Genomic DNA, 27,837 nt, shown 5'->3' with positions numbered 1-27,837 from the left:
ACCCGTCGCTTGCTTCTCTCATCTATCTCTGTCTTTTGTGTTGCTACATCCTTTCCTCACATTGCCTCCGCCTGGGGTTCGCAGTATCGCCAATTATCCGTATTTATTATTTTTTTGTGTGTGACTCATGAACAGGCTGTACTCTGTACCCTCGTTCAGCACTTCCGCAGAACAACAATCCTTTCCTCGGCCAATCCTTGGCACCGTTAATCTGTTGGAGGCAACCAAGCAAGAAACAAGAGGAAATTGTGGAGTGGCTATCTACCATGCAACAGCAGCATTCTTCAGGTGTAAGATAAAATGCCTCTTGTCCTTTTCTTTTTATTGCGCTAGCAGCAACTGCGTCATTTCGCAAAAATGCAAAAATGCAGTGTCACTGTCATCACCAGCCTAGAGCCTTAGTAGAAGTGGACAGGAATTCGACAGAATGGTGAGGAGGGTAGGAGGGAGGGAAAGGTCAAAGCGAATTCGTCCGCACAAGTGCGTCACGCAACTGGAAATGCACTGTTGGCTCACACATTACCCCATGACACAGCGTGCTTTACAAATTTACACAGGCCCTATGGGGCATTCTGTAAAAGGCCGTAGGGCATTTTATTAATAAAAAGCCCGTTATTTATACAACGGCCGTAAACGCGGCGCCTACGAGCCACACATACGTAGATGTTTGCGTGCAGAGATGAGACCCTTGAAAAAATATTTACAGTCGAACCCCGCTACAACGAACTCCGCTTCAACGAAATTTCCACTTCAACGAAATATTTCCAATTCCCCGTCAGCTAGCCATAGAAGTCAATGCAACAAAGTCCTCGCCACAACGAACCATTTGACAGGCTTGCTTTCCCTTCAACGAAATTTTCGATGATTTGGGCAGGGTTTGAACAATTATTTTGCAATAAAATAACCATAGCGCCAGCTATGTGTAACTTTTCATACATTCAGGACGCTTAGTTTCACCGAAAACATGCGCGGTGCGCCCACACCGCCACCCAAAACAAACAAAAAACAACTCATAGGAGGACGCCATTGTTTGATGGTGATAACGATGTGGCTGGCCGTCTTTACATGAGGCGCAGGCCCGGTTCGCCAAGCCGGAGCTACAGCCTCTGCAGCCAATCTGTATCCAGTTGAAACCGCACGAATGTGATCCGCTGCTGGCGCGGCGCCGTCATGTATGCGTTGTGAGCAGCTGTCTTTGCCGTTTTTCTTCTACCATTCTTCATAGCCAAGAGCAAAAATCATGTTTGCGTGTTTGGTCTTGAAGCCAAGTCATCCTATCTTAGTCGCGAGCGCGCGGTCATGTTAAATGCAAGCGCGCGCGCCTTGCCTGCCAAGGTCAGTAGCTGCCGTGCCCTGTCAGAGGATAAGATAACGGCACCGCTCCTGCCACAAGCGAGAGGGGGGCTTCCGATGGCCTAGCAGCTATCTGCAAGTAATCAGCTCGGTGGACACGCCTTGTTGTACAGCAATACGTTTTGCGCCTACATTTCTTCACCCCCCTCCGTAAAACCTTCTTTGCGTGCAGTGAAAAAACAGGTATCCATTGGTATGTTTGTTACCGGAATAAACATGACGTTATTGCGCGTCACTCCTTTTTCTAAACATTGTATTATGCTGCCAATGATGCGGAAACATACGGGGCTATTTTTCTGGCCTTTCCGTGTTGTTTCTGGGCAGATTTCGCCTCAACAAATTTTCGCTTCAACGAAACTTTTCGCACGTCCCGGCAAATTCGTTGTAGCGGGACTCGACTGTATACGCACAACCTGGCGATTCCCATGAGGAACTTTCCATGAAAATTTTGTTTGTCTCAGAATAAAAAGCCCCTACCGTATTTTCCGGTCTATAAGTCGCACCTTTGTATAAGTCGCACCCCCCTCAAAATGACAGTTTTTCCGAAAAAAACGTACATAAGTCGCACCGTTGTATAAGACGCACCGGTATATAAGACACACTTGTTAATTAGGTAAACTCATAGTGAATCAGATCGTTAGAAAGTGCAGCGAAAGTACGTGGTTGTGGCGGCCGCCGCCTATTAACGCATCACCCTGTAAGCAGAGCAAGAAACGCGCATACATCCAAAGTCTGGACATAACTAACTACTCAAAAATGGTTTATGGATACACACAGATGGCATGTACTTACGGACGGCTTTTAGGCAAAACCATCGAAGCCTTTTCCCTCAGACTCGCTAACAAATAATTCAGCAACTTCAGGTGGGAGTTCCCCCGGCGCATCGCTGTTGTCCTCTGACTCACTGATGTCTTCTTTGCCAACATCGTCACCACTCGCGTACCGCATTACTCCGGCCTTTATGAACCTGGCTACAACTGATTTTGTAGAAATGGAGTCCCAAGAGTCGGAGACCCATTTGGCCACCTCTCCAAAAGTCGCACACTTCTTGCGTGCTGTCGTAAATCACCGCAATAAAGGTGTCATAGCGGACGGAAGTGACGTGACAGAAGCGACCCGAAAATCGAAACTTATCAGCAAGCTGTCATTTCAAAAATTAGCAGCCCGTTTACCTTTTACCTCATTCAGAGTAAATCTCTGTAGTAATTTATAAGCTGCATTTTGTTTTTGCAACTTAGTTTAATGTTACTTTGAATTTATTCTGAACTGTAGTTACTGCGCATGGCCTAAAGTGGGGCGTGGTTGTCGCAGGCCATTATCATTCTTTTTGACTAGAAAAAGCTGCAAATTCTTTGGTGCAATGTACCGAAGCGACATATGGGCTATGAGAAATGCCGTACCGGTGGACTCGGGATTGATTTACACCATAGAGCTGCGTCTCAACGTGCGCTGGCCACGCGCGGCCGCCATGAACCAGATTTATTCCATAGATAAGTCGCACCGGTGGATAAGACGCACCAACGAAAATTTCAGAAAAAAACCGCGACTTATACACCGGAAAATACGGTACTTGCTTTTCAGCTGAGTTAATACAGCTGTACACATTTACAGGGTTGCGCCTTGGTGCCTGTCCTTATCCAAGATGGTTGACAGCTTGTTTCAAGTGCAACACAGCAACCAACTTGGATTCAAGCGATCTGAGCCTGTTCTCCAGAAGCAAGCAGCAGAACACAGCCTCCCCCCGCACCCACCTGACTTGTAGAGGACCTTGGCGTCGACGATCTGTTGCACGAGCTCCACGGGCAGCAAAGAACGCCTCACGTCCACGTCCGCGTAACGGTACATCTCCTCATCGTCTGGGAGAAGCTCCGGAGGCGGTGGGTGCCTATGTGCACAATAACGGGGAAAGAATTGAGGAACTGAGAGGCATCAAAGGCACACAACAAGGAGAGGACAGGCACCAAGTCTTCAAAGGGTCGAGGAAATGTGACACGCTAAAGGCTCAGAACAAGGAAAAGATAAGACGAGCGTGAACTCTCGGTTCATCCAACCTTCTAAAGACCACCTGTTTGAACCGATCTTTTTCTTTCTAGAACTGTGCAAACTTGTCATCCCACACTTACCCAGACATGCCTGAACAAGCCCAGGAGTCCGTCTTACTGAGCTGCTTACCTACCAGTTACAGTTTAGTTAGTGCATGCACAGTAAATGGAGACCAGCATGGCCTGACAACAAAGAATACAGTGCTGTCTTGAGCAAAACGAACGGTCTTCCTTTACAGCTACATCCCATAATATAGTAATGCTTATAATCGTGTTTGCCATGAGTAGTCAGAATTTGTTCGCACTGTTTGGCTTTGCAGTTACAGTTGCTAAGAACTGAACGACAGAACCACACTGAATATTTCGGAAACTGGCAGGACATTGTTCAGCACAAATGTGATTTGAAGTCTACAACATGTATACCTCAAATATCATTTTAACCTGCCAAAGGAGGATCGGTGTCAGATGATAGAACACTGAAATTTATGGCCAAACCTGTTCTGGGGAAACCAACACCTCCATCCAGGGAAGCCAAACACAGCTCATCTACACTGAAAGATTTAAAATGCACATACTTTCCCCATGCTTGTTTGTTTCCTTTTTTTTTTTTCTACCAACCTTTCAAAATAGACAACTTTACTGAGAACAAGTGCTACAAAACAATGACTGCTAGCAATAAATGAGCTACGCTTACAGCTCAACTTTGTCTGCATAGCCACTAGCAAGGGGAGAGACAACTGAAACAGATTTCGGAGCAGTTTCTGAAGTAGCCAAATCTAGACTTTGGAGCTGAACTTTCATTTGGAGCAGTTAACGACATTTAATATGTTAATTGTAGCCTAAAAAATCAAATTTGTAGCAACTTGGGGGGGGGGACACACTTTTTAATCAGTTTTGAATACGCACCACCCTAAAACAGCCTTCGGAGAAAGTTTTTTTTAACAAAGTATCAGAAGGTACGAACTGCACTAGCTCCTCACAAACTTCCTAAATTTTATTGAGGGTGTATGCACAGACAATGTAGAGAGCAGCCAAAAATATTAAATTGAGAACGCTCCAATCGTAACATGATTTTGCTATCATTTAAATGGCAAAATTATCTGTCCTGCAATCCCAGGATGCGCTGTATATGAACGTGTGTATAGCCAGGGCAAAAATTGCGCAAAGCGAGGCAACAGTCGTTGCAACTCACCCTAACAGGCCTCCCATTTCAATCATTGAGGTGTACGTTCACCCTGACCACAATTTTAGTAACGTTGCTATGCTTAGCCACCTCGCCTTTAACAATTATTTCACTTGAGATACATTACCAGTTACTACTGGAGTTCAATAGTAACCAGCCCCGCTATTGGGCACTGACCAACACTTCGCAGCGATTCTGGTTCGTCAGTCGTCCTATTCTCGCGGCCCACCAGCTCACTGGCAAACACAGCAATACTTTGTGTTTTATAACATCGCAACGACTGCAATGTGAAAATGTAACTTTCTAAAAAAGCGACATTTGGGAAATTTTTCACCGTCTGATCCCGTTATTGATTGATGGATTGATAAATCGATCAAACTGCTAAAAACATCATCACCTTGGGGCTGCGTGGAAAACAATGCCGTGAAGTTGACATTTTTCCCCATTGAAACTGTTGTGAGTGTCAGAATCCTTCATATTCAAGCCTGTTTTAGAGCAGCTTGGAGCAATTTTCAAAATTTTCATGCTTTCGGAGCAGCTTGATGCAGGAAAACGAATTTGTACCAAAACACTGCGCTATACAAGCAGCTGTCTCACCCCTGGAATAAGTACCACTCAGGCATCAGACAGCAATAAAAAAACAGAAGAATGACCACAAAAACAGCAGCAGCAACCGCGCAGCGTTTTAGGACACACTGGCTACCGTATTTACCCGATTCTAACGCGCACTTTTTTTCCGAAAAAATAGGCCGAAAAATCGCATGCGCGTTAGAATTGGATACAAAACCGAAACTGCCGAAACAGCGGGAATTTCGTCCCACCCATTGCCATCGCCATCTCAAGATGGCGCCAAAGCTTTTAGCAACGATTTTTTGGACGCAGCAAGCCTAGGCGCCTAGGCTTTTCTATCGGCGTTCACACAAATCGTCAGATCATTTCACTTGCACGCTTGATAACAGCAATGGCAGCAGCGGCTCTCACGTGTCTAAAACGAGCGGTAGGCTGAAGCGTGCGCCTCCGGAGATGCTCGCGGGATGGGCGTGCGAGGCGTGGGCCACGATCCCATCGACCATGGTTGAACGTTCGTTCAGAAGTGTGGCATCGCGAACGCACTTGAAGGCACCGAGGATGAGATGTTGTGGTCAGCGGAGAGCGACGAGGAGTGAGATGAGTGAGATTACTTCGGGAAATAAATCGCCCGTTTCTCTCGCAGTCGTTTGTCTGGGTCACAAAGTCCCGTGTGCGTTACAATCGGAGGTGCAAATTTTTTCGTTTTTTTTTTGCCAGGAAAATCGGGTGCGTGTTAGAATCGGGGGCGTGTTAGAATCGGGTAAATATGCTAAATCAACCACACTTTCAAGGAAACCAAACCTGAAATAAGTCTCGATCATCATTAGGATGGGCGTGCCAATATTACATCAACCCCCAAGGAAACAAAAAACTTCGGGAAACAGGGTGACCCCTGCACCATTCTTTCTTCATACGGCAGAACCCATCATGCTTTGTAAGAATTCGTGCTTGAAAAAAAAAAAAAAAAAAAAAAAAAAAAAAACCCCGGCCATCTCCACCAATGTGAAACCTTGGGAGGGGCGAAGTGTGCAGTGTATAAGTGTATTCTTGGCGTCTTGGTGTTTTTGTCAACGGAGATGAAACCGGCGGGGAGTAGAGGTGTGCAGCTTTGCTGTAAAAGTCTCGTGTCTTTGAAGCACGAAGCTCTTTAGCGCGAGGCCTAAACGAGTGCCCCGGTGTTTTTGTATTATGCGTTATGAAGCGCTCCAGTGCAAGGCGTAAATGAGTGTCCCGGTGTATTTTTCATGCGCGCTACATTCTAGCACAAGGCGTAAACGAGTTTCCCAGTGCTTTAGTACCGTGACTACATGAAACGACGATTACGATGACGACGACGAGAGACGCCGACGCCCGAGCCCCTAAGGGGCTTCACCCCTAAAAAAAATACACACACTGAGAAGACTAATGCAGAAAGCGTGTCGCTCAAAGTGCAAAGTGGCAGAGTCACCCAGCAAGACAACTCACCTCAAATGCTCCGGGTACCCCGTGAAGCCCATCATTTTCTCCGTGACTATCTTCGGTGCTCGTGGCGTGGAAGTGCTCTCTTCAGCTGGCGGTGGTGGACGGGGAGTGGTGGCACTACCCACGGTTACCCCTGGTATGTCCACATTGGTGGTCAGCGAGAACTTGAACTGCAAGGGGGGGAGGGAGGGGGGGGGGAGCACAAGGGGCCGCAACTCTCAGACCCTGACATACGATGTAAGCAGCACAGAAGCAAGATGGAAGCGAAAACGCAAAGGCGCAGAGAGCTGACCCCCAAAAAACATACGAGAAAATGCGTGAGCAGTTTGGTTCGAATGACAAGCCTAGCAGTCAAGCTTAAGACTTCTCCCTGCTGATAAGGCAGGCTATTTTTTTGTTCCCACGAAAGAGGACCTGCTCTTACTGATCATACTGAAGACAGAGAGTTCTCAAAACTGTGGCAAACCATCCACAAATGCCAAGTATAGCTTGAGTACTCCCCATTTATTTGTACCTTTGCCTTCTCCAAGTCATGCTTCCTAAATACCTTCTCTAAGCATCATCATCAGCAGCAACAACAACAGCTTACTCAGGTTCACTGCCTCTCCCATAAACCTCCAACCATTTCTGTCCTGCATTGCTTAATTGTGTCCCCAGTTTGCACCCAAATTTCTCTATTTCATCCCTCCGTTGGGTTATTGGCCTTCCCCTTCTTCTAGACCCATCTCTTGTTATCCACTCTGTTACCCTAACTGTCAACCGGTAGTCGGTTCGTCTCACTACATGGCCAGCCCAAGTCTATTTCTTTTTCTTTATTTGAACTGTGATATCATCTACTCTAGTCTGTACCCTGATCCAGGAAGCTCATTCCCTCTCCCTAAGTGTTACTCCGACCGTTATTCGTTCAATGGCCCGTTGAGTCGACCAAGTTTGCTTTCCAGTTGTTTAGTAAGACGCCAAGTTTCCGATCCATATAATGTAAATACCTAATTTTGGTGAGATGATGTCCCCTCGTCCGATGTTCTTCTCAATACATGCCACTGTACTCACGAAAGGTTATCGTGCCCTTTCTTGTGTACAGAGCAATATATTTGTCTCCTCTGGCCCGATGTCACTCAACGCTTCTATCACTGTGCTGGTGTGTCTACTAACTAAAATGTGTTTTCGTATCTATAAAAGCTATGTAAAGAAGAGCATTGTGATTAACCGTTCAGTGGTCTTTCCTAAATGCAGCTTGTTCCCTTGGTTGTTAGAAGTCTTCGTGGTAAACTATTACCATGGTAAACAATTTGTATTCTACAGTATACGCTGATGGGTCTGTTATTCCCAAAGCTTTTCGACGTTGCCTTTCTTCTGGATTAGAATCAGGTTGGCGTTTGAAGTCCTGAGGCAAATTAGGTCCCATCAGCAGGTGGGCGGGAAGTTTCCGTGGTAAATGTTGCAATCAGCCGAGACAGACTGGGGCCGGGGCCTGCAGCCCCAGTCGTGCAGTTTGTCACGTTATGAACAGACAGCAGCACACTCTTGCACATACTGTTGCATTGAAACCTGGCTTCAGCAGACGAACAACTCACAAGGCTAGTTGCACGTCGGCCCACCAGAGCCATTTTGCGGTGGCAGTTTATGACTGCAGGTAAAGGGAGTTGGAAAACTAAACAAGAGAGTCTGGTTGCACTCAACTGCAGCTGTCTCGGAAATTACATTACTTGGCAGTCACAACGACATTTTGCAGCGTGCAATGTGCCTTGAAAAACAGGCGAGAAAACGAGACCAATAAATTCTGAGAATAGGCAACCAGCCATGCTCGCTCAAAAAATACAGAACATGGAAATCCGTTAGATATGCCCATTTGCAATGCCTAGAGTACAAACGGCGTGAATAGACTCAATTGTGCGTTGACACAAGCAAATGGTTTTGTCCGTACAGCCCGCAGTACGGTATCAGAAACTTGCACAGATCCAAGCCCCATCTAGTTCACACTGAAAAGGCAACACGATGCTTTGAAAAAAAAAAAAAAAAAACGTCCCCGGCGGCCCACCTCAAAGGCGACTCCACTGCGGAGGCCCTTGACGGTCATGTTCACCATGGTGGCGCTGCTGTTGGGGAACACCATGACGGTGATGACGTTCATCGGCAGCGACATGGCCACCAGGCGCACGGCCGCGTTGTCATCGTACTGGCCCTCCGTCAGCTGCGTGTCCGCTCCCAGGAAGCCCGACAGGTTGAAGTACGCCATCACCTGGCCTGCAGCGACCATCGGGCAGCGACCATCAAATGCAGTGCGCCACTCTTCTGGTATCGTTCACCAGTATCGTTTCTCTACAGTTAGGAGTGTCACATTGCAGGACAAAGAAGTTGTAAGATATGAACAAAAAAAATTAAAGCCGTTCCACTCAATGTGAAAGCTGCCGCAACTGCAGAGCAGTGATTCGCCATAATGGGCTGTAGCGCCGCTATCCACTCACTGCTACCTCCCAATGCATTTCAAATTTCCCGCCTTCGCAGTGCGCCCCCTGCCTGAAGCTGCGCCAGCAGGAGTTCTCTTCTTTCTGTGCTTGCTTTTCCTCCCTTACTGTGCTTGCTTTTTTTTCGCTTACTATCGGAAAGAAAACAAGACAATCTTTCTTTCTTACTCGAAAGTAAAATTTTAATAGCTTAATGACATAATTAATTGTCACAACTGCAAATTAATAAATACTCACCCTATCAGCTCAATTTTTCAATCCTACACTTCTACGGTTCAAAACTGCACAAAAACATGCTGAAATACAATTTTTGCCCGAAATAAAAATTATAAGGCTGAAAGGGCTTTTTTTAAAACCCCTCAGGTGGGCTATGCAGGAACTGGTATCTCGCAATCAGTAATCGAAGGTCCCCCCATGGGCTACCCACCTGCAGGAAGGCTGTAGTTGCGCTCGTCCCAAGACAAGCTCAGGCCGTAGAGCTGGTTGAAGTTGGCTGTGCCACAGTCGCCCGCGTCGAAGGCACACGGCAGGACGTTGCACGCCTGGCCGCAAGAGGCCACGGTTGAGAAAGGAAGAAAGGGCGATCACAGGGGAACGACCCACAAAGTTGGAGCAAGAATCTCTCGTCAACTACGCAAATTGTTGCGATGGGCACAAAACTGTGTAGCAAGCATGTCAGGAATGCCAACAGAATCACCAACAATAACCAGAGCAAAGCCACGCAAGCGAATGGCATCTGCCGTGGTGGCTCAGTGGCTAAGGCGTTGTGCTGCTGAGCCGAAGGACACGGGTTCGATTCCTGGCCGTGGCAGCCCCTTTTCTGATGGAGGCGAAAAGCAAAAAACGCCCCTGTGTTCCTAGATTTCGGCGTACGTTAAAGATCTCCAGGTGGCCAAAATTACAGAAGGGTTTGCTGAAGGGCCAGTTGGTAGATTGAAGGAAAACAGCGCAAAACACAGGATAAAGTAAAGAAACACACAACACAGGCACTGCACAAAACACAAGACACAGTCAAAATTAATCTGGGAGCCCTCCACTACGGCACGCCTCATCGCCTGTGAAGCATAGGCCTGTTAATCCTCATAATCACTCAATCAGCAAGCGAATAGCAGCTACGAGAACTTGTTGCCGCTGCTACAGAAGTTACAAACGATGTGTGGAAAAACAAGTATGCTTACAATTGAAAAGGGCTCTGCTAGACCTCAGGACAAAATTGCACACATGGTATCACGTAGCCCATCCACAAATGATCAGACACAAATCAATTAAAAGCAAATGAGACCTATCATCGCTTCAGCTTTTACAAACGGCTCGAAGGGGCATGAAATACTACCACTCCCCCAGCACTCAGGAACCTACCTGATCGCAGAACTTGTCGGCCAGCCAGCTGTTGGCACAGCTCGCACTGCAGTACACTGCGAGGGGGAGAGGGAGAAAGGAGAACAGGACATGAGCACGCATCCCCCTACAATTGGCCCAAACATGCTGCCTTATATCACCACCCAGAGCAGCGGTTGCAAGGCGGCTAGAAGCAGTCGGCTAGAGTCGGATGTTTCAAAGTGCCATTCCAACGCAGTGTCAGTGCAATGTGTAGAACCCCTCAGGGACAAAATGGACCATTTACTATTGCCACATGTGTCAGGGATAGGTAGATAACAAAGCAAGCGAGAACTACCGGAGCTTCCACCTCGGCACCGGCATACCCCCCGCAACAAGTTTTATCTACAGCCCGCAGGTGTCCACTCATGGCGTGATCAGTGTTGGAAAGCCTCTCTGTAATATTCTCCCACCCTGTCGGAGAGGTTGCTCTTCTTACGAACAAAAATGCACCAGCTCAACTTGCTTTTCACGGGCTCTGCTAAGTTGATTTTGTTTTAGGATTTCTGGTTTTCAAAACAATCCAGCCAGGTCAGAGCTTCCGCTCGACTTAACGAACAGTTGGGCTTGCCTGCTGTCAAAAGAGGCACGTCGTAAAATACGTAAATTACACCTGGGCAATAACTAGTAACCGCGATACAGTGTAGCATTTCTAATGTCTCTGCTCTTGGTCCTTTAATAAAAGCTGCACTGAGAGTCCCCATGAATGCAGGCCAACATGGTCAGTTGTTAGTATTTCTCAATTACATAGACGCAAAGTTATATTTTCAGGTCTGAAACAGCATCACACTCTGCCGCAAAACCATGCAACATCACTGCTACAGCTCGTGTGAAATCTGAAAAGTTGCTCCCTTAGGGGGCACATGGGCCTTTTGGGCTGAAAAACTGTCAAAAAATCGTTTGTCTGAAAAATGGCATTTTCGGCATCCAAGGCCTATTTTCTATCAGACTGCAAATTTTTTCACCAAAACGCATCGTATAAGAGCACGCTACAGCTCAGTCTGCGTAGAATTCGATGTAAAATGGCACTTTTCTCGCAACGCGAAGCTAGAATTGTGCCGACGGATATCTCGGCATCCAGAGCAGGTACGACTACAATTTTTTTGCTTCTGATACCTAAATGTACGGAGAATACAACACTAGAAACAAATTTTCAATTGGAGGCTTTCAAAAATTATTATTGTGTTCAATGGACACCACCTGTGAGCCATTTCTGGCCGAGCACGAGAGGAGCAAAGTGAAATAGTACTAGCTAACCAAAAATAGCTAAATCAAAGTTCTACCAACGTTGTATTCTTTATTCATTTTTCTCCCTAGCCACGTGGTAATCGCCATTCTGCATGGAGTGGTTATTTTGTAATTGTGACCCAAAATAATGGCAATTAATCATTAATTAACTCAAAATATAATCAACTTATAAGAATCTAATGGCAGATTTGAAATCAGCACAAAAAACTCCAAAATGCTGAGCAGTTTTATTAAAATTTGTTCATAAATAAAAAAATATAAAGCCGTTCCACTCAATGTGAAAGCTGTCGGAAGTGCAGAGCAGTGATTCGCCATAATGGGCTGCAGTGCTGTTATCTGCTCACAGCTGCATTTCAAATTTCCCGCCTTCGCAGTGCTTGCGCACCCTTTACCTGAAACTGCGCCAGCGAGAGTTCTGTTTTTTTTTTTTTTTTTTTTTTGTGCTTGCTTTAATTTTGTATGCTGGAGCTGTTTTGTGCCATTTCAAACGCGTAATTTTTTTATTACGCGACTGGAGCCTTTCCACGTCATTTCGAACGGGCCATGTCTTTCTTGCGCGGCCGCTTTTTTCGCTTACTATCGTAAAAACCAACCCAACGAGCACTGCTAACTAATTATAGAGTATACACAGATTTTGCTTAAAGGAGCCATGAAGAGAAAACACAAGTTTGGTTCATTCAAACGATTGTCTCGTTAGAATCATACTGACACCACTTTTAACGTAAACTTCGCTCAAATAAGCTACATAATTAGGAAAAACGGGAATGGTCATGCGACCCACCAGCTCATTTCCCGCAACAGAACCTGTGATGTCACATGAGCTAAGCTCTGCGATTGGCGGAGGCTGGCAGAAGCAGACGCAAAATAGGTAGAGCTTACAAACTAGACGAACGAGCGATTTGCGCTTAAATTTAGGGCACATTCTTTACAAAGCAATAAGAATGATGGGACAAACAGTGGAAGTTAAGAAAGCACATGTAAACATAGAAGTACTGATGCGTTCTGCTGTTCGTACTGCGCACAGCATGCTTTGGTTTAGCTGCACAGCACTACGGGGCTTGGGGTTGTCTCAGACGACACTGGCCGATTGACGCAAGCAACGGTGTCTTTCGTGACCCCATTTGTCGAGCGAGCACTGTTTCAGGGAACGAATATTTTCTCCCAGAACAAAAACAAGCCAGGTTTAAATGCGGGCAAAAACAAACCAAACGCTTGCCACGGTATGGTGGCGCCATCTAGGTTACGGAACGTAAAGAAACTCGAGAACAAACCAACACCGCTGTACAGGGTGGAGACAACCTTTGAACGGTCCCGTGCCGCCGCAATTGGGCCAACGGGCTCAACGCGTTATTCTTTTCGTTTCCCACGAGACCTAGCAACGCGAAACAGACAATATGATTCAAACTTCTATGATTCAAACTTCTTCAGTAAACCGCGTTGTGGCGATAATTTTAGCGCGGTTTTGACACAATGACTTGCTTCGGCGGCGAGCGAGCAACCGAACATGGCGGCGCCAGCGTTACGTGTCTCTACCCTGTACGGCGGATGCGTGAATGAAGGTATTCTAGGCTGCAGAGCGGTCGGTTCCTGTGATGTCACTTGAGACCACGAAAACGCACGATTGAGGGGGAAAATCAAAATTTTAACCTAAATTGTTTAATTTCTCAGTGAATAAAGCACCGTTTGTATCCGGACAAGCGCTGGGGGCACTATAAAACACGAAATCTTTCGAATAAAACCAACTTGCATTTTCTCTTCATGGCTCCTTTAATATGTACCTGCAGTTTTCTTTGCGCTAAATAACGGGGAGATGTATGACAAGCACCAGCGGTTCATGAAGTTTGAATGGTTAGGACAATTTAAACCACGTGGTTTTCGAAGTCTCAGTGTGACTCCCTGACGCCGGTACAGAAGGCTCTACTTGGGTCCGTTATCTCGATGCACCGCCTGATTCCGGCAGTCGCTTGACATTGAGCGTTACAGCGAACCATGATGACAAAAGGTGAGCCCATAAAGTCATCATCATCATCATCATCACCAGCCTATCTACGCCCACTGCAGGGCAAAGGCCTCTCCCATTATTCTCCAATTACCTCGGTCCCGTGCCAACTGTGACCAATTTATCCCCGCAAATTTCTTGATCTCATCTGCCCATCTAACTTTCTGCCGCCCCCTGCAACGCTTGCCTTCTCTAGGGATCCATTCTGTTACCCTTAATGACCAGCGGTTATCTTGCCTTCGCATTACATGCCCTGCCCACGTCCATTTCTTCTTCTTAATTTCTACTAATATGTCTTGAACACCAGTTTGCTCCCTGACCTACTCCGCTCTCTCCTTGTCCCTTAATGTTACACCTATCATTTTACGCTCCATAGCCCGCGGAGTCGTTCTCAATTTAAGTTGAACCCTCTTAGTGAGCCTCCAAGTTTCTGCCCCGTAGGTGAGTACCGGTAAGATGCAGCTGCCATACACTTTCTTCTTCAGCGACAATAGTAGGCTGCTATTCATTATCTGAAAATGTCTGCCATATGCACCCCACCCCATTCTGATCCTTCTAATTATCTCTGCCTCATGGGTGGGATCTGGGGTAACAACTTGGCCTAAGTAGATATATTCGCTTACCACTTCCACTGCCTCGCCACCTATCTCAAACCGCTGTGCTGTCCCGAGGTTATTGATCATTACTTTAGTTTTCTGCATATTAATTTTCAGGTCCACAGTTCTACTCTGTTCATCCAGTGCGGAAAGCATGCTTTGCAATTCGTCCCCCGAGTTACTTAGCAAGGCAACGTCATCAGCAAATCTGAGGTTACTGAGGTATTCTCCATTAACCCTTACTCCCACCTGTTCCCAATCCAACATTCTGAACACTTCTTGTAAACATGCTGTAAATAACATTGGAGAGATTGTGTCTCCTTGTCTGACAGCCTTCCTTATAGGTATTTTACTGCTCTCCCTATGGAGGATGATGGTAGCTGTAGACCCATTGTAGATATCCTCTAGTATTTTTACATAATGCTCATCTACCCCCTGGTTCCGTAATGCCTGAATGACTGCTAGGGTTTCGACCGAGTCAAATGCTTTCTCATAATCTATGAAGGCTATCAGTATACTCAGCGCACTTCTCTATCACCTGATTGATCGTGTGAATATGGTCCATTGTTGAATAACCTTTACGGAACCCTGCTTGTTCTTTAGGTTGACTGAAATCTAAGGTTGCAGAAATTCGGTTGGCGATTACCTTGGTAAGTACTTTGTAGACAACTGACAGTAAGCTAATCGGCCTGTAATTTTTCAAGTGCTTCATGTCGCCTTTCTTATGGATTAGGATGATGTTCGCGTTCTTCCAAGATTCCGGTACCATTGCGGTCATTAGGCGTTGCGTATACACGTTTGCCAGCTTTTCAAGTACAATTTCTCCGCCATCCTTCAAGAGGTCTGCTGTTATCTGATCCTCACCAGGTGCTTTGCCCCCTTTCATTTCTTTCAAAGCCTTCCTTACTTCTTCGGTCGTTACCGGTGGGATGTCTATCTCCTCTGAACTACTGTCTCGTTCGGCATTACCCTGTATGTCCCGGCTACTGTACAGATCTCTATAGAGCTCCTCGGCCACTGTGATTATTTTATCCCTATTTGTGATGACATTGCCTTGCTTATCCTTAAGTGCATACAACTGATTTTTCCCCACGCCAAGACGTCTCTTCACTGCTTTCAGGCTACCTCCATTCTTTACAACGTATTCGATCCTTTCCATATTATCCTTCCGCATGTCAGCTGTCTTGCGCTTATTGATTAACTTCGAGAGCTCCGCTAGTTCTATTCTGTCAGCTGCGGTAGAGATTGTCATGGTTTGCCGTTTCCTGATTAGATCTTTCATTTCCTGTGAAAGTTTACCAGTATCCTGTCTAGCCATAGTGCCCCCGACTTCTACTGCACACTCCGTGATAATGCGTGTAAGGTTGTCGCTGGCTTCCTGTGTTGTAAGCTCGGCTTCCTCGTTAAGAGCGGAATATCGGTTCTGCAGCGCTATCCTGAATTCTTCTACTTTACGTCTTACTGTTCACTCATTTATCGGCTTCTTTCGTACTAGCTTGTTGCGGTCCCTCCTCAAATCTAGCCTAATTCGAGATCTTACCATACGGTGGTCACTACACCTTACCCTTCCGAGCACTTACACATCCTGCACGACGCCAGGGTTATCGCCTAACATGAAGTCTATTTCATTTTTGTGCTCCCCATTCGGGCTCCTCCAGGTCCACTTCCGACTCTCCCGTTTACAGAAGAAGGTATTCATTATGCGTAGGTTATTCCGTTCTGCAAACTCAACTAGTAGGTCCCCCCTGCTATTTCTACAGCCCAGACCATAGTTCCCAACTGCCTTGTCTCCAGCCTGATTCTTGCCTACTTTAGCATTGAAGTCCCCCATAACTACGGTACACTGTGATTTTACTTTAGCCATTGCCGATTCCACATCTTCATAGAAGCGCTCCACTACTTGGTCGTCGTGGCTGGATGTGGGCGCGTAGTCCTGCACTACCTTGAGCTTGTACCTCTTATTGAGCCTAATTACAAGACCTACTGCCCTTTCGTTAATGCTATAGTATTCTTCTATGTTGCCAGCTATGCTTTTATTGACTAGAAATCCCACTACGAGTTTTCTTCAGTCCTCTAGACCACGGTAACATAGGACGTGTCCATTTTTCAGCACCGTAAAGGCTACGCCATCGCTGATATGCAGCAATGGCGTAGAGGTAGAACACCCGTCTTGCGTGCAGAAAGACCGTGGTTCGAATCCCGGTGCCGGACAATTCCCACCGGATTAAAAAAAATAATAATAAATAAACAAAAAATAAATAAAATCCGCGTATTGATGGAATTGCACAAAGGGGCTTGGGGTGCGGCCTGACCCCGGCGACCATTGCCGGTAATGCACTCCCTCACCAGAGCAGGATTGGCCACCCTGGTGTAGTAACGGCCATAACCTCCCATGAATACGCCAATTAACCCACGGCCCTCAGTCCCCAGCAGCTGTGAAGCAACTGACCACGGCGGCGGTCAGACCTGTGACGCAGCAGAAGGTGCTAAGAATCCCTGGATCCGGACAGGCCGCCAATGGAATCTGAACCTAGCAACGTTTAACGCGCGAACCTTATCTAGCGAAGCAAGTCTCAAAGTGTTGTTCGAGGAACTAGAGTGCATTAAATGGGATGTAATAGGGCTTAGCGAGGTTAGGAGGGTAGGCCCATAAAGTGCTCTGCACTTAAAAAAAAATAGCGCTAAGACCCGTCTGCCAGGGAAGCCACTTCCACACATTTCCGCACAGGTCAAGTTGAGGAAAACTTCTCATCCTCCTGCCATACGTGCTATGGCCAGCTCATAAAAACAACTAAAGAAGGCCAGGATGGGGTGAACAAGGTATCATGTTGGACGCACAAGCTCCATACAACCCGTACAATTTCACACAATAATACCCAGAGTTAGTGTTAGTGTCAACACAAACTCCAAGACAGTGCTTACGCTTCGATGGGAATGATGGGTGGAAGTGGACCAAATTGCATGGGCTGGAAACATGACTAAGGCTGCGTAAACGTGTTTTCTGCCAGGAAAATATTTATTAAGTGATTTGGTGTCAACAGATTACACTGCGCACAGAAAGTTACTCACTAAAACAAGCTGTTTCTGAAATAAAACAGAGCGGTTTGATAAAAAGCAGATGTGCGGAACCATTGTGCACAACCGTAGTACGCAAATAGCTGCCAAATACAGCAGGATGGGGGCTTCTTTATGAACTATTTGTAAACGCCTTGGCACTCGTAGTTTTTATCATTAAGAAAACTATTTGTGCTGCAATAAAAAAGTAAACATTTCACCTTTAGAGATGTTATTTCAGTTATACCCCCTGACATTCACCTAGCTGTGTCCTTACCAGCCACCAGTCTAGCCATAGTACAGCAAGTCTACACTGTACGAGCGGCACTCACAAAAAAATTCCCCGCATTTCCCCGAGGGGAAGAATGTGAAAGTGCGAATGCAGGAGTTGAATTTGCGCGGTTCGGTAATGTTCGCGAAAGAGAGATCACACACACACACACAACTACAAAGAAAGAAAGATGCATTTATTCACAGACACCTATTTGTGTTGTCGTTGTACTTGATTGCTAGAGCGGATCTCAGCTTTGAAATTTCGTGTCAGTACTCCTTTAAGCAGGTGCATTAGCCCTTCTCACGCCCGATTCTTGGCCAATCCCCCACGTGAGTATGTGCCATGTCAGCGGCCAGGCAGCGCGCGCCCATCTCCCCCCGTTGCCAAGGAAGACGAGGAGATTCCTGGCCAATCCCCCACGTGGGTATGTGCTATGTCAGCAGCCAGGCTGCGCGCGCTTATCTCCACGTGCGCGGACATCGCCGGTGGACGCAGGTTCAGGGTCGCTTAAGAAGTGCATTGCACTTAAAAATTTTGGCCGTCACAAACATTTTTCAATTTGCCTCAGCTGTGATACTAGATCGCTCTGCTGCACGAGCGGCGTCAAAACACCTAGTTCGCGAGTAAGATTGCCGCATACAGTGCCACCATTTGCAGTCATTTATTGATAACAAGCCGCCTGACTCACAAGTTTAGTTATAAAAAATTTCCACTCAGCAAGGCGCCAGCCCGCATGCGACATTGCGTTCAGAGGAAAACAATTTCCAAACAGTTCTTCCGAACACGCCGCTAATAACCTACACTACTAGCAAAGGTGTACAGTTGAGTCCACTTATAATGAGCACACCTGGAAAGTGAAATCAGTTCGTTACATCTGCTTTTTGCTAAATCTGGACGCAAAATCTATGTATACAAATGGTAACAGGAAACGAAGATTTGTTCGTCATAGCCGCTATTTCGTTAAAGCTGGGTTCACTATAAGTGGGCGATACTGTACAAGCAAGACCATGACTAAAATGAAACTGGTAAATGATCCAATCCATAGTACTTTCTACAAGCCACTGAGCGCCAATCCTAACCTTCTTCAACCCATCACGTCCATCATGGCAGACAATTGCAGCACCAGGTTCCTCTGCAAGTATTACTGCACGAAACTCTATGGTACAACCCCTTGGGAAAGGCTGTTCCCCACACAGAACATTTGGATCCGCCGCAAAGCACTCACGCCTGGTGAGGTCCGGCCGGGGGAAGGGCAGCAGGTGGTAGGCCGGCCGCGCCGTGGCCGCCGCCCCGATGCAGTCCCCTCCGTCCCACTCGCACTTGGAGTTGTTGCATGGCTTGTCACAGTAGCCGTCTTTCACCCACGACGTCGGGCAGCCCAGGGCACAGTCCGGGACGGGCCATGCCAGCCGCACCTGCACAAAGGCGCACGTGCGTGTGTCTCTCAGGGAGGCGTCCCTCCTCTTCATGTACGATACAGATGTGAATCTTACCAGTACTCGCCTATGGGGCAGAAACTTGGAGGCTCACTAAGAGGGTTCAACTCAAATCGGGGATGACTCAGCGAGCAATGGAACGGAAGATGGTAGGTGTAACATTAACGGACAAGAAGAGAGCGGAGTGGGTCAGGGAACAAACGCATGTTAAGAACATATTAGTAGAAATTAAGAAGAAAAAATGGACGTGGGAAGGGCATGTAATGCGAAATGCGAAGGCAAGATGACCGTTGGTCCTTAAAGGGGCACTGACACAAAAATTTTGCATCTTGTTTTTTTGGTTGCGATAAGCAGCTAGTGACCTACTTATCACCTGTAGAAACCTCATTCACTTCAGCGTGCGACAGTTGTTTAATTAGAGGCATTTTCAATGCAGCCAGTCGCAGTTTCGGTTTCAGCGGGTGCCGCAAACCGATGGATTTTGTGTGAACAAAGCTGACCACGTGACCGTCGAAGGGATATCACAGAGCAGAGCTGCCGTAGCACTGTCGAATCCGCATCGCCGACAGTTTCTGCGAATGCCCCCATGTACTGATCTCGTGAGCCGCTTAATTAAAAAGCGACCGTGGACGTGACGCAGGCGCTGCGAGTGCAAATGCTACCGCGGCTAAAGAACGACACGCATAGGTCAAGACACGCACGCTGGTAGCAGCCGGCCGGTCTGCCTACAGGTCTGCCTACAGATGTGTTCGGCTTAGCACTGCGGCGGATATTCGATTGCCGCTCTCGTAAGCGGTGCAGATGACACTTTTTAATGCAACCCGACATTGCATCATTAACTCCTTTCTCATTAAGCTGCCACGGTTGGGACAAGGGTACAGTTTCTTGCAGCGGTAACAAGCTATCACTCGAGCTACCTGCGCTGGCCTGGGCCACTTCGTGGCCGTGGCCGCCGCCTGCACAGCGACCGTGCGGCTCGCTCAGTGGGCTTTTCGTGTCTCTGGCGCGTTTTCGCGTCCAATGTAACTAAAAAGTAACAGAAACAGAGTTCCTGGAATCGCTTTAAAACTTTGGTCACGACCAGCTGCCCGATAAGCTAACGAAATCACGACGCCTCCGCCGCCAACGATCGGGTCGTTCGGTCTCGAGAGCAGAAGCTCCGCCCTCCGGCCCTCCGATTGGAGCGGCGAGCCGAGCGAGCCGGCTAAAAACGCCAGCCGTGCGGAAGCGGCAAACACAAACTCGTGACGTATTTGGATGTTGTTTATTTACAAAATATCCTCAGGATGTCGAGAGAGAGAGAGAAATGACCTTTATTAATTCGTCCTGCGAGAAAGGTGCGGGTCAGGCCACGCAGGGCTTCGCCCCACCTCGTCTAACTACCTGCGCTTTGCGCGTGGTCCTCTGCTGGTTTTTCGGTTGCGTTTCGCACACTTTAAAATTGATTTTAAATATCTTCTAGGCTGTATTTGCCGCTGATATTTTGCAGATGATGTATATGTGTTCACACCAATCTATCTCCGAAGTTATCTCGCCTTCAAAATTTTGTGTCAGTGCCCCTTTAAGGCACATTCCCACTGGCGATGCGCCTCGTCGCGCGACGGAAAGCGACGTCGCAAAGCGACGAGCCGGCCATCGCTTTTTGGCGTTTTGCGACGGCGGACCCGATCGCTCTCGGTCCGAATTCCCTCGTCGCGCAACGGCCCCGCAAAACCGGTAAGCCTATCATGGCCGCGGAGTAGGCTGACGTAGCCGGAAACGAAACGTTTCTTTACATCCGGTATGCAAACGCTGCGGGCGGGCAGGCGAGGACGAGCCGCCGCCGCCACCGCCGCTGGCTCGCTCGGCCAGGCGGCCAGGCGCTTGGCCCACTATCGCTGTACCCGCAGGGTCGGGCCGGCAAGCAACTTCCCGTGTGCATCGGTTCTTTGGTCAGTGGCTTCAGCGTTGGCATGCACTAATCAACGAATAGCGTGGAACTCATCAGTGTGGAGAAGCGTGTATGGATTGTAAAAGCAAGTAATCATCGTATAGAGCTAGGTGGACAGCGAGACGGTAGGTTGACTTGCAGCCTCATCGTTCTATCGGCGACTGGTAAACACGCGTAGAGTTCGGTGGCGTCAGAACTTTGCGCCTGTGAAAAGAAGCGACATTTGTGGGCCGTGATGCGGGTGTTGTGGCGTGAAAGCAAGCGTGTGCATTTCTTCGTGCAATAATATGTTGAAAAGAGCCTTCTTGAGTTTGTTATTTTCTGCTCCTCCCGCAACCCGCAAATGTTTTCGTTATTGCTCCAGGTTAGTAGCATGTGTTTTAGTTTGATTTCCACCTGCTTTTGTCGCGTAACATCATTTTCTTTGACTGCGAATGGTTGACGCACCAACGAGGTCGTACAAGTCGGGAAGCAGCTGCGCTGAACGCAGTCGCATCATCGCTCATCGCAAGTGCGAACACCACCTCAAGGCCTCATCGCGCGACGCGCGCCGTCGCGTGACGAGACAAATCGCCAGTGGGAATGTGCCTTGAAGGGCAACAGAGTGGATCCCTAGAGAAGGCAGAGGGCGGCGAAAAGTTAGATGGGTAAATGAGATCAAGGCGTTTGCGGGGATAAATTGGTCACAGTTAGCACAGGACCGGCATAATTGGAGATCTATGGGAGAGGCCTTTGCCCTGCAGTGGGCGTAGACAGGATGATGATGACAGATGTGAAAGCACCCAGCTTCATCTACTGGTTCAGTTCCAACACTAGAGACATTCTCTTGACAAATGGCTAAAGAAGGCCCGCCCTCCAATCTTCACGGCTTTCAGGTAGAGTCTACGGTTACTATCGTAATAGCCTGGGTTTGAGCCCACACAACCCTAGAGTTTTTTTTTTTTCCCAAGTCGAGAAATTTTTGTGTAAAATGTTCTAAATCAATATCTCTACCCATTTATACAAAAATAACAACGAACGGAGATGTTTTAGACTGCGTTAGGCAGTGCGCAGCCTACCACCATGTTTAAAAGAGACACTGCGCAGTTTAGGAAGAGCTGCTTCTGTATGGTAGACGAAATAGAAAGTCGCCTTGCGAAGGGGCTTGCATTTTAGCCAGAAGAAGAATCTCCTCCACAGGGTCTTCGAATCGGGTTCCGTGGACTCCTTTAAAGGGGCACTGACACAAAAATTTTGCATCTTGTTTTTTTTGCTGCGATAAGTAGCTAGTGACCCACTTATAACCTGTAGAAACCTCATTTGCTTCAGCGTGCGACGGTTGTTTAATTAGAGGCATTTTCAATGCGGCCAGTCGCAGTTTCGGTTTCAGCGAGTGCCGCGAAACGATGGATTTTGTGGATTTTGTGTGAACAAAGCTGACCACGTGACCGTGGGAGGGATATCACAGTTACAGAGCAGAGCCGCCGTAGCACTGTCGAATCCGCATCGACGGCAGTTTCTGCGAATGCCCCGACGTACTGATCTCGTGAGGCGCCTAATTCAAAAGCGACCGTGGATGTGACGCAGGCGCTGCGAGTGCAAATGCTACCGCGGCTAACGAACGACGCGCGACGCTCGAGACGGTGGGTGGCAAGACGCGCGCTGGGAGCAGCTGGCCGGTCTGCCTACAGGTCCGCCTACAGATGTGTTCGGCTTAGCACTGCGGCGGATATTCGAGTGCCGCTCTCGTAAGCGGTGCAGATGACAATTTTTAATGCAACCCGCCATGGCATCATTAACTCCTTTCTCATGTAAGCCACCATGGTCGGGACTTGGGGACAATTTCGTGCAGCGGTAACAAGCTATCACTCGAGCTACCTGCGCCGGCGTGGGCCACTTCGCGGCCGTGGCCGCCGCCTGCACAGCGACCGTGCGGCTTGCTCAGTGGCCTTTTCGTGCCTCCGGCGCGTTTCCGCATCCAATGGTAATAAACAGTAATAGAAACAGAGTGCCTGGAATCGCTGTAGAACTTTGGTCGCGGCCAGCTGCCCGATGAGCTGACGAAATCACGGCGCCTCCGCCGTCAACGATCGGGTCGTTCGTTCTCGAGAGCAGAAGCTCCGCCCTCCGGCCCTCCGATTGGAGCGGCGAGCCGGCAGTGCGGAAGCGGCAAACACAAACTCGTGACGTGTTTGGATGTTGTTTATTTACACTTGCGCGTGGTCCTCTGCTGGCCGCTCGGTTGCGTTTCGCACACTTCAAAATTGATTTTAAATATGTTCTAGGCTGTATTCACCACTGATATTTTGCAGATGATGTATATGTGTTCCCACCAATCTATCTCCGAAGTTATCTCGCCTTCAAAATTTTGTGTCAGTGCCCCTTTAAGGTAGGTCGACAGCTTCAAAAACGCAATTTTTGAAAAAAATGGCTTTTTTTTAAATTTCGCATTTTCAACATCCCTGTCTATTGAAGAATATTTAGAAAAAAATTGTGCTGTTATCTTAATCAGTTCAAAAGTTATGATCATTTTTCAACCCCGCCGAGACGCATCCGAAACCGAAACTGAAGGTTTCCGATTCAACAGTATCTGCCATATCGTCCTAAATGTTTCTTCGTATATACGTTACGTAATGCTAATTTATTTAGCTACATTCTAAGCTTTTGGACACATTTCGGGATATTGTACATTTGATTTATTTCAAAATTTACACTATGGGGCAATGGATGGCACACTCGTGTTCACGTTGCGCGCATTTGCATTGCCTTGCGTTCGTGTCTGGTTGTTCGTGATTTTTCGTATCCCGTTTTAAGCTCACGGAGTTAGTTCTAGCCTCGCAAGGAGACAGTTATAGTACTTTATAGTCTGCAGTAACAGTTATAGTACGAGGACGGCGTGCCTGACCACTGACTGTCACCGTATGATGAAGGCTGCATGTGAGTCAACTGTAAGACGCGAAACAGGCAAAAAAAATATGTGCACCTCAGCTCGGCCAAACGGAGATCGTGCCGGTTACAAGGAGGGTGCAAGCTATAAGCCTGGCGTATTTTAGGCGCATTGACTGTTTCTTATAATACGTACAATAGGTCTAAACCTTCAAAGCCATTTTTCTCAAAACTTGATTTTTTGCAACCATTAGTTACGCGAACAGTGATAACTTTGCTTCTAGAAATTATTTTCTTACGAAAATTTGTGTGCTGTTTATTTATATATAGAGCTATGCAATCAAGCAGAATGACTGAAAAATATTGGTAACTTTTTATATTATGGCCAGTTGTGTAAAACCCAAACGTGCCGGATATCAAATTTTCGAGACTTTTTATGATTACGCAACTTAGCTTAAAGATGTGATATTCGTGGAGGTTAGTTGCACAGGTATTGTCTTCATTATGTTCCTGCCAAGTCGTGTTTGAATCGCACCTACCATTTTGTACTTATGACTGTTCGCGCAACATGCATATTTTGGCGCATTTTAATTTATATAAATTTTTTGTTAAACATTTTTAGCAATTTTATCATTTTAAAGTTTCTAACTGTATAAGCTTTACATGCCAAAAATATAATTGTAACGTTTGGGCTACACCTGCAAATTTTTTTTTCGAAGGTGGTGACCTACCTTAAGGGGGCAGTTGGGTCTTTGGGGCCGAAAAACGGTCAAAAAAAGCGTTTTCTCAAAAATGTCATTTTTGGCCTCCACGGCCATTTTTCTATCAGTCTGTAAATTTCCTCATCAAAAGGCACCATATTTTGTTGTTATATTATAATAGCATTTTAAAGTGCACTCTACAGCTCAGTAAGTGCAGAATTCGATGGTGAAACGGCACTTTTCTTGCAATGCAAAGCTAGCATTTCATCCTCAGATATCTTGGCACCCAGAGCAGGTACAACTTTAATTCCTTTTGCTTCTGATATCAAAATGTGTGGAGAATACAATGTTGGAAACAAATTTTTCAAATGCAGGCTTTGGAAAATTATTATTGTGTTCAATTGGCACCACCTGCGAGCGATTTCTGGCAGAGCACGAGAGAAGCGAAGTTCCCTGTGTTGTAAAACGACCAAAAATAGCTGAATCAAAAAAGTACTTCCTATGTTGTATTCTTTAGTCATTTGTCTGCCTAGCCACGCGGTAATTGCCATTCTGTATGGAGTGGTTATTTTGTAACTGTGACCCAAAATAATGGCAATTAATCATTAATTAACTCAAAATATAATCAACTTACTAAAGATCTAATGGCAGATTTGAAATCAGCACAAAAAACTCTATAATGCAGTGCAGTTTCATTAAAATTGGTTGGTAAATAAAAAAAATAGCTCTAAGACCAGTCTGCCCCCTTAAAAAGACCCCCCGTGTGCGATAAAAACCCTACATTCTCCTCCTGCACTCAAACACCAGTGGCACTGCAAGTGGTTGGGGGTGCGAAGTTGGCGTCTGTGTGCCAAAGTAATGAGGAAAAGATCCAGATGGACATAAGCCACACACTTAAACACCAATATCAGCAGCTTGTGTGCAAAAGGTATTGATGAAATTGATAAGCAACTCCAGAATGCTCGTCCTTTTAGTCTGTTCCTCACTAACTTACAGTTATTTGCTTATCCAGTTTGATGTTATGCATTTATAATCCTGCTGCTACACAAAAAGAAAGAGCGAGACGGAGAGAGTCTGGAGTAATGGGGGGGAAGAAGGTGAAAGGAGGAGGTAACAAGAAGAAATTTGGTTCAATTTCAGTGAAGTTTCAAAGGGGCAGTTGGTGAGTTCAAAGGGCAAAGGCCTCTCCGACTAATCTCCAATTATCCCGGTCCTGTGCTAACTTCGACCAATTTATCCCTGCAAACTTCTTGATCTCATCTGCCCACCTAACTTTCTGCCGCCCCCTGCCACGCTTGCCTTCTCTGGGGATCCACTCTGTTACCCTTAACGACCAACGATTATCTTGCCTTCACATTACATGCCCTGCCCACGTCCATTTCTTCTTCTTAATTTCTATAATATGTCCTTAATTCGCGTTTGTTCCCTGACCCACTCCGCTTTCTTCTTGTCCCTTAATGTTGCACCTATCATCTTCCGTTCCATTGCTCGCTGAGTCGTCCCCAATTTAAGTTGAACCCTCTTAGTGAGCCTCCAAGTTTCTGCCCCGTAGGTGGGTACCGGCAACATATACTTATCCAAGGGATCAACCTGGCTGCCAGAGCTCCAAAACAGGCTCCCCCAACAACATACAGACTGTAAGTGTGCAACGACTCAGAGTGTATGTTACAACCACAGCACCACAACACAGTGACAACGTGAAAGCAAGTGGCTGCTACAGTGCTGCACGGATGTACGGTTATCACGGTGTTGACAACACGCTGAATAACTCACAAGCTCCCCAAATCCTGTCAGAGCTAACAGCATAGCCATTCAGAGCTCATACAGTGACAACAATTCCTTGGGCACTTAGACCTATCTGTGTGCTCTGAAGGCGAAAGTGTCACACCTTTAACTTGTGATGCTTATTAAAGACTTCTTCAAAGCATGGACTAATCTAACTGTTGTTTTCTGTTGGCAAAGTGTTGAGGTTACGCAATAGTAACCCATTCGGCTCCTACTGTAGAGACCCACACCCAAATCTCCCACAAACTCAAATGAGCTTTTTGTTACTCTTAATAGCAGAAGTAATTTACTGTACCAGACAACAGCACCAGCTTTTCACACAAAGGCCACTAAAACTTTCAACAGTGAACCCAATGCTTCCTGTGAGTTCTTGAGAGCAACAAGGCCTGTGTGTCATGAAGTGAAATCTCATCGGCAAAAGGACCAGCACGAGACGAAAAAACGTACAGAAAACGACGATAACAAAGAAGACGCAAGGCAGACCACGGCACGAGCTTGCGCCGGCGACCAGCCAATGGGAAGCGGCCAGCGACAGCAGCTGGCGGTAGAAGCAGCGGAAGAAGAAGACCGAGAGTGAAGAGAGACCGGAACGCTGGCGGCCGGGTGCCCTGACCCGGGTCACGTCCAAGAGGTCCTTCACAACGAAGCACCTGACACCCTCTCCCGCAAGCAAGTTGTCTCGTCGGACATCGGCAGCGACGTTCCAAGAGAGCTGCGTCGGCTCTTCAGCGACGGGAGCTCGGAGCGCGTTGCCCTACCTCCAGCCACGAGATGTCACGCCCTGACTGTGCTGCCGGGAAGTGAGGTGCGGTGGACCATTTTCGGTGACAAACCATGTACTTTCTCTACTTTTGTTTGGACTGTAACGTTTTGCCGATAGTTAGCCATGCTCACCTTTTCTTTTGTTATTCTCTCATCACTGTATCTGTTTCTGTTGTGTTCATTTTGGGTGGTTTGGAGCAATAGAACTTAGTCTCGTCGAAAGTTTTTCGTTCTCTTATTATTATTGTTCCGAACCTGACAATAATTGTCTCCAGACGAGCTGACGCCTCACAAACACTGCCTATAGACCACTGGAAGCTCTACCGTCTTTTATACCCGTGCCACACGTACACGAAAAATTACATAATGACATTACTTGGACGGGCCAAGCTACACGCGAAAACACAAAGGCACTAAATGTGTTAGACGTGATGGTGATAATGACCAAAAGGAGAAATGCACTCATATTGTAGAAGTTTTTAACGTCGAGAAAAACGTTGTTACAAGGGTTACAAAGTTTTTTGTGAAAGGAATCATTATGGGAAACAGTGTCTTCTAAAAAATGGTGTGAGCCGTTTCTAAAAGTGGCTTCAGCAGCTGCCGTCGCCTCCCAGCAGTAGCCAAATTCGAAAAATTCAAAACGACGGGTAACACGATGTTTCCCTTACGCCGCTCATTAGTGAACTTCACCTTGTACTGAACTTCTCCACCAAGAGGGCATAAGAAGTAGTCTTAT

The 27,837-nt window shown here is 46.9% G+C and overlaps 1 protein-coding gene across 1 annotated transcript in view; it reads right to left on the bottom strand.

The window, feature by feature from the left end:
• The window catches only part of LOC144166692 (N-acetylglucosamine-1-phosphotransferase subunits alpha/beta-like), a gene marked incomplete at its 5' end in the record, with an annotated part of 82,959 nt that overhangs the window by 34,341 nt on the left and 20,781 nt on the right, over positions 1-27,837 (bottom strand). Inside the window, 6 exon segments of the mRNA XM_077696208.1 lie at positions 3,105-3,238; positions 6,613-6,779; positions 8,648-8,853; positions 9,502-9,616; positions 10,434-10,489; positions 18,848-19,037. Of these exon segments, the coding sequence (XP_077552334.1) occupies positions 3,105-3,238; positions 6,613-6,779; positions 8,648-8,853; positions 9,502-9,616; positions 10,434-10,489; positions 18,848-19,037 (868 nt within the window).

The sequence above is a fragment of the Haemaphysalis longicornis genome, unplaced genomic scaffold (genome assembly GCF_048455015.1).
Source record: "Haemaphysalis longicornis isolate Haplotype H1 unplaced genomic scaffold, Haemaphysalis longicornis Haplotype H1 scaffold_182, whole genome shotgun sequence".
Taxonomy (NCBI): domain Eukaryota; kingdom Metazoa; phylum Arthropoda; class Arachnida; order Ixodida; family Ixodidae; genus Haemaphysalis; species Haemaphysalis longicornis.
Note: the sequence above shows the minus strand (reverse complement) of the source record. Positions and strands in the feature narration are given on the sequence as shown.